Here is a 7,154-nt window from a genome sequence, read left to right on the forward strand (position 1 = left end):
TCCGGGTGACAGCAGCACAAACAACACCACACCTACCAAAACCGGCGCCCAATCCGCCATAGAACTTGCAGTACAAGAAAATTCAGATCAAAGCCGGTGATTCTGGAGAAAAAGTATTGTTGGGAGAGAGAGGGAGAAAAGTTGGTCTTAAATGGTGGAGAAGACGTTGTGATTATCTACAAGGAGTGAGTGAAACGCACAAGAAACTAACATAACTACTGGATAGCAACACCACTCACTACTAGATAGCAACACCGTTCACCCACATAAACACCAATTTGTGAAGTCTGAAGGTCTAAAGCGAAAAACAAATGACATAAATAGCTATTGGACAAACCAAATAGTGACCTCAAAGAGAAAGTAAGCACCCCCACTCCACTATTTAATGAGAGTGGTCCAGTTGATGTGTGAGCATGGAGGATTCTTGTATTATCTGCACCATTATATTTGAATTTACCGTTGCGTAGATCTTACAACATGCAAGGTTGAGATTGCAATCTTCATATATGAACAATCATCCAACTACAAGTATCATGCCTAAAGGAAGCTGCTCCTGACATCATCGAGGAAGTCTGGATGCTAGATCCAGACTTGAAGACATACAATTAGGAGTAAGAAAGAATGGCCAAAGCAATTGCAGGGATGCTAGAAACCAGACTTGAAGACATACAAGAGGAAGTAAGAAAGAATGGAGAAGACAGAAGTTTAACCTTTTTTTTTGTTTTGTTTTGTTGTAAAAAGGCCAATCCGGCTGCGGGGTTGCATTGCCTACCAAGACCAATCCAAATTTAACCTGTAACATTGCCTTTCTTCCTCCTAGTTCTTATTTCATAATCTGAGATCGGATAGTCAAACGAGCCATGACCAAACTCAAGGTCCGGAGACAAGCCAACTACTGTTTCCAGCTTTTAAGCTCTTTTAATACAAGTTCAAACCCATACAAATGCTTTTATTAGCAAAAAAAAAGGTGCTCAAAATAACCTTCCCAACAGAAATTATTCTGTCTGCCGACTTCAGAGAAAGAAACAAGTAAACAGATACAAACAGAAGAACAAAGAGAGATGCCGAGACACCTTGATGTTGAACAACACTTTGCAGAAAATTAGCAAAGCTAAAATGCTTATGGTTCTCCCCCCAGCTCCACCCGCAAGTTATCATATGGGTAGACTTTTGGTGTCTGGTAAACATAGAAGGAAAAGATGATGTCAGAAGTTATTCATTTGTATTCATTAACCAACCTTCACAACATCAAAAATAAAAATGAAAAGTTCATCTACAATTTTTCTTCCACTGTTACAACACCACTAGTAACATGTTTCATGGAGTAAGCAAGCAACTTTCATAGGGAATTAGTACAGAGACTAACGCATGGTTGAAAACAACAAGAGATCAAAAGTGTGCATAGGTTGGCAGTTGGCTTGATCACATTCTACTTCCTCAGTTCAACATACTTCGGTCGGTTTCTTGGCCAAGTCTACTACATAGTCATATTAACTTATGTTACGGTAACACGGGCACGGTATCAGTGTCTTGTGCACAATACGTTACCTTGACACGACAACGTAAGAAACTAGAAAACGGGGACATGGCAAATACAAAGTAGATCAGTAGTTTATCATAGATAGCAAAATACATAAATACAAACACATATATAGATTGATACAAAAAACAGACTACATTGATATTTACTACTTATCTTCATGGTCTGATAGATTAGCTGTGGTAGTTGCCCTGTAGCTCAACTGCCACCACATAGTGGAGTTATTTTGGCTAATTCTTGTTCTGTAGGTGCATCCACGCTAGTTCCACCAATAAGCACATCCCAATACTGAGTGGGTCCTTCGACGACATATCTATCTTTGTTTCTAGATAATAATCTAATGCTACTATGAACATAGATTGGATCCTCTATTCTAGAGAATATCCTTATTGATATTTTAGTATATTTCTTGGGAAGTGAGCCATGTCTGTGTCCAAACGTGTCGACATGGCAGAATTTATTTTTTTAGGCGTGTCGCCGTAACATAGATATTAACACATCTTGCTAAAAATTAATTTTATGCGCAGAGTAATAACCTGTGTTACAACGACACACCTAAAAAAAAACAGCCGTGTCAATACATATTTACATGGACACGCGTATTAATACCCCAATTCATCGAGATACAACTCAGTTAGAAAACTTTGGCTGAATTATTAGTTATCAACAGCTGTCAAGATAAATCAATACCTTAATATTAGGAAACTTAGATATTTTACTAGATTCTATGAGATGTTTTAACTTTAGTAACAAAATATTAGTTCCAAATCTGTACACTGGTCTTGCTCTAGACTTTCTCCCTTCTTATCCCTTTTTTTTTTTGAAACAACTCCCTTCTTATCCTGACCTCTTCTTTCCATGGAAATTTCTGTAATGCCTTTTGGATTAATCATACATCTTGCAAATTCACTACCTTATATAGTTATATATCTATGTTAAACTAATAAATTCAATGATATTTAGTTTGTTAAGTTGTCGTGTCGAAGTAGCTTATTGGATACAAGACACCAACACCGTGTCCATGTCGTTGTAGCACAGGTAATAACGGGCGTGTTACTTATCGAGTCCACAATATTTTACACTGAATCAACTAATTAATGTGAACTACTAACCATTCAGTAGCATCAGAGAGAAAAATCTTTGGCTAAAAATTTCTTACCAGGGGTTCTCAGTTAGAGCACCTAAAGTGCTTTCTAGTTTTTTTCAATTCCTGAAAGAACCAATTGAGGCTTATGTTCTTGGGGCCCCTGTTCTCTAACTAGTCTTCTGAATAACTTTTATTTTCTCAAATAAATAACATAGTATTAGTTGCTAAATCAACGAAATAACATAACGAGGAAAAAAATTAGAAAAATAGAAAATGAAAGACAGCTCCAGCTAGCACTAAATGTACACTAATACAAAAAGAAAAAGAAAAACACAAAATGGTTACACACTTGCTTGATCAACATCGACCATTGTATAGAATGTCGAGATGAACTCAATGGATGAAATCAATGCAGGTGCAAGTACCACTAAGCTCTTGAATCAACATGCGTAGTATAAGCAAAATGTTCTTGTAAGCAACACTTGAGATGTCAAACAATTGTACTCTGCATATACTAATATGTTTCGCATACCTATGTCCACTTCCACGCAACAAACAATGAAGTTGTAAATATTTTAAGCTTTTCAATGTGATAGAAATTCAGAGATTTGTCTCTTCCCTTTTACTCATAATGGACTATAAACTAACTCTTAATGAAACTGCTCTGAAGTTTTTATTTTTGTCCAAGATTGTTACACGTACTAAACTACTACAGGCTTTCTCTTTCTATTAAAGTATATATGATCAAACAGGTACAGTTTTGCTGAGCTTAATGCTGATAGCTGAACTATATCAGCTAAGTTACAACATACTATATCAGGTGAAGCTTTTCTCACTCTATTGAAACATCTACGAAAGACAGCACCAACTAGCACTAACTGTACACTGATAGAAAAGGGAAAAAATGGTTGTACACTTGCTTGATCAACATTGTCCATTGTATTGATCGTCGAGATGAATCCAGTGGATGAAATCAACGCAGGTGCAAGTACAACTAAGCCCGTGCATTAACGTACATAGTATGAGCATAATATTTTTGTAAGTAACACTTGAGATGTCAAATAATTTTTACTCTTAGTTGCTATATGTTTATACTTTAACTATTTCACAAACCTATGTCCACTTCTATGCAACAAACTATGACACAAACCTGTCCAATTCTATGCAAACAAACTATGAACTTGTAGATATCTTAAGTTTTTCAATGTGATAAATATTCAGAGGATATGCCTCTTTCCTTCTTCCCATAGTGGAGTATAAACTAACTATCAGTGAAACTGCTTCGAAGTTTTAAATTTTATCCAAGACGGTTACACATACTACACTACCATAGACCACTGGTTCAATTTCTCATTCTATTATATATGATCAAACTGGTGAAATCTTGTTGAGCTTAACACTAATAGCAAACTATATCAGCTGAGTTGCAACGTACTATAGAATCTCCTACAAATCTCGTATAAGGGTCAAATTTTTAACAGATTAGCACTCTACTGTAAACCTGATGTCAGTTACAACAATCTATGTTTTCACAGCAAATAGTTGGCATTCCCCATAATCACAAATAACTCTAAATCAGAATATACCAAAAGATAAACAAAGATTCAATAATCTATTCATTGATTTAAATGAACATAAACTTACGAATGGAATTGTTGAAGCCTTATCATTCAAAACAGCTGCCAATCCAAGAGATGCAAAAAACCCTAATCCTCCACACAACCACGCCAATGCCTCGTACTTTGGTAGTTACATACATACAACAACAACAACATTCAAAACATTTCACAATTTGTAAACAACAAAAACAAACAAATAAAATGAAATCCCTAAATTAATTTGACAGTAATACCTTTCCGACGGTATCAGCGATTCGATCTATACAAGGTTCAGGATATGCAGTTCCATTATCCCAAACAAGCTCATCGTTCTCTGGAAGCTGAAACATATAGAGAACAAATTTAGGATCTCGTTTCAAGGTTTTTGAATTGGAAGGAAATGTTAAAGAAAAATGAAATGCTTACAGGTTTGTCAGGAACGATGTGTTTGCCGACTGGAAGACCCATACCAGCACGAGTACGAAGAGATGTAGCAATGGATCTACGGACTACCCCATTTCCTCCAAGTATTTGAGATGCTAATTTTCCTGCCATTTGAGATGATCACTCTTTTTTCTCTTCAAGACTTGGAACTTGTTTTCGTTTTGTTTTTCACCCAAATCTCTCTGATAAAATAATAACCCTAGTTTTGTTTTTGGTTTCTAATTTGCTACTAGTCTACTAGACTACTACTAGATTTTTGTTATGGGAGTTAAATACGAGGTCAATTGCACTGGCTTTAGTCAGTATTGACCAAATGTAAAAACGACCGGAATGCATAGGAGATTTCACCAAAAAAATTATGGTGGGTTTGGATGTAGAATTTTAAAGGTGGAATTTATGGATCCAGGGGATTTGGTAGAATTACGTTTCTCTCTGTATGTTTGGTTGCCCGAATCCTTGAAATCACATTTCCTACGGGATTCAATTTTCCAGCAAATCCTCCATCCGACCCCTCCTCCCTAAGATTTACTGGGAAACTTATCAAGGGATTCATGGACCCACTTTTTTTTAACTCTAAATCCCATATATATGTAATTTTAAGATTTGAGGATAGTGTCAAACGGTACAAAGACTTTAATACAAGAAAACTCTGTAAATTCTAAGAATTTATATTGAGTTACCAAACACACAAGGAATTTACATGATTCCCAGAATTCGTAATCCCATGGAATTATAAATTCCTGGAAACGGTGAATTCTACAAACAAACCCACCATTAATATTTTTTGGTCGTTAATAGATTTGGTATTGACGAGTTTTCAAATTCAATCGAAGTCACTAATGTAACCACTGTATTTCAATATTTTTTTATCGCTAAAAGTTTCAATATTTTTTTATCGCTAAAAGATTTGATGCAGACGAGTTTTCGAACTCAACTTAAGTCGCTGGTGCCAGCATTGTATTTCAATACTTTTTTATTATTAAAAAATTTGGTGTTGACCAGTCTTCGAACTCAACTCAAGTTATTGGTATCAACTAACTCAAGTGTTATCTGAAAATGATTAAGCTTATAATTCGTCTGACAAGTTTCAGTTAATCTTTCATGAATAATTCAATGTACACGGTTCGGTTATGGTCCATCCTAACCAGAATGTATATTTTGTTGTGTTAATCATAAATCAAAGATTCATCTAACAATGGATATTGAGTACTTGATTCCAAAGCTACTTTAGCTTAAATCTAAAAAAACATTTGTTTTGAAAGTTTGTATAAGGAGAACCTCAAGCAACTGGGATTTTTGAATCCCCGACACTATTATTGTGTGTCATAGTTGTAAATTAGAGTCGTCCTCTCCTTTAAACCTTTTTAGGTTTAGCGACTAAAAATACTTCACCTAAGGATTCGTGAAGCCGGGTCCAACTATCTTTATCTTGATAGTTCGTGTATCTTGATATTGTTAAGGATTGTTGAGCCTTTAGGTCCAACAGGCGAGATCGATAGAAACCACAAGTTCTTTGCCTCAGACTTTGTAATTCCATAGGTATATTCCTCAAAAAGAATTCTCTGTTGAAATCGGAATATGAATTACTTGTGAGGTGAATAATAATCTAGGCTGCTCTTTAGGAGTCGTAAGTATCGGATTTTGAGGTTTGAAACTTTTTCTATTGTAATCGATTTCCTATCTCACCTTGATCTTTGATCAGAACGGAAATCACATATACGCTTATCTGTGGGATGGAGATTGGTTTAAAGTTTTCAGTTGAGTTGAAGCAACTCTTAAGCTGTAAAGGACGATAGCTAAGGGAATCAATTTCACGGAGTCTTGCGAGACTCAAGAGGCGTAAGGAGCGCGACTGTAACTGAACCGCTGTGACGGTAGATTCGTTCTCAACTACATTCCAGTCTGAAGTTTTGATAGTATGTTAGAGTCTGTAGCGGCTTAATACAGTTTGGTGTTTAAATCTGGACAAGGTCCCGGGGTTTTTTCTGCATCTGCGGTTTCCTCGTTAACAAAATTTCTGGCGTTTTTTTTTATTTTTATTTCCGAATTATATTGTTTATCTTTATAATTGAAATATCACAGGTTTCACATAAAATCAATCAAAGTAGATACGTCCATCGCAATTGTTGGATACGACTTGATTGATCTTGGATATTGATATTTGGAATTGTCGAAGAACTCTCACGGTATAATTAGGTTCACGGGCTTGTTCCGAATACATATTGATTGTGAGAGTAAGAGATATAAACTCTTCATATAATTCCTGATTGAGATTCATTAAGTTATAACTCTCGGAATTGTATTTGAGTTTAGTCCATACAGGTTGCCTAAGAAAAAGTTAGTGGTGTATTTTGGTACCCACGTATTCTCAGTTCACAAGCTATTATGTGTAATAATTTTGATTAATGGATTGCTGCTAAGAGATCTAAAATAAATGGTTGAACCTCGAATCTGGGATATTGTTTAATTGCTCGAAAGACAAAAA

The 7,154-nt window shown here is 35.6% G+C and overlaps 1 protein-coding gene across 1 annotated transcript; it reads right to left on the reverse strand.

Annotated features, from left to right (window-relative positions):
* Window positions 1-787: 787 nt before the first annotated feature.
* LOC113271671 (NADH dehydrogenase [ubiquinone] 1 beta subcomplex subunit 8, mitochondrial-like) lies at window positions 788-4,905 on the reverse strand. Its single transcript, XM_026521570.1, has 4 exons — window positions 4,652-4,905; window positions 4,480-4,566; window positions 4,272-4,367; window positions 788-1,177 (listed from the first exon to the last, which is right to left on the reverse strand). The coding sequence occupies exons 1-4, from the start codon at window positions 4,778-4,780 to the stop codon at window positions 1,121-1,123; spliced, it is 369 nt and encodes a 122-aa protein (XP_026377355.1). The 5' UTR covers window positions 4,781-4,905; the 3' UTR covers window positions 788-1,120.
* Window positions 4,906-7,154: the final 2,249 nt, after the last annotated feature.

Source organism: Papaver somniferum, chromosome 4 (assembly GCF_003573695.1).
Source record: "Papaver somniferum cultivar HN1 chromosome 4, ASM357369v1, whole genome shotgun sequence".
Lineage (NCBI taxonomy): Eukaryota > Viridiplantae > Streptophyta > Magnoliopsida > Ranunculales > Papaveraceae > Papaver > Papaver somniferum.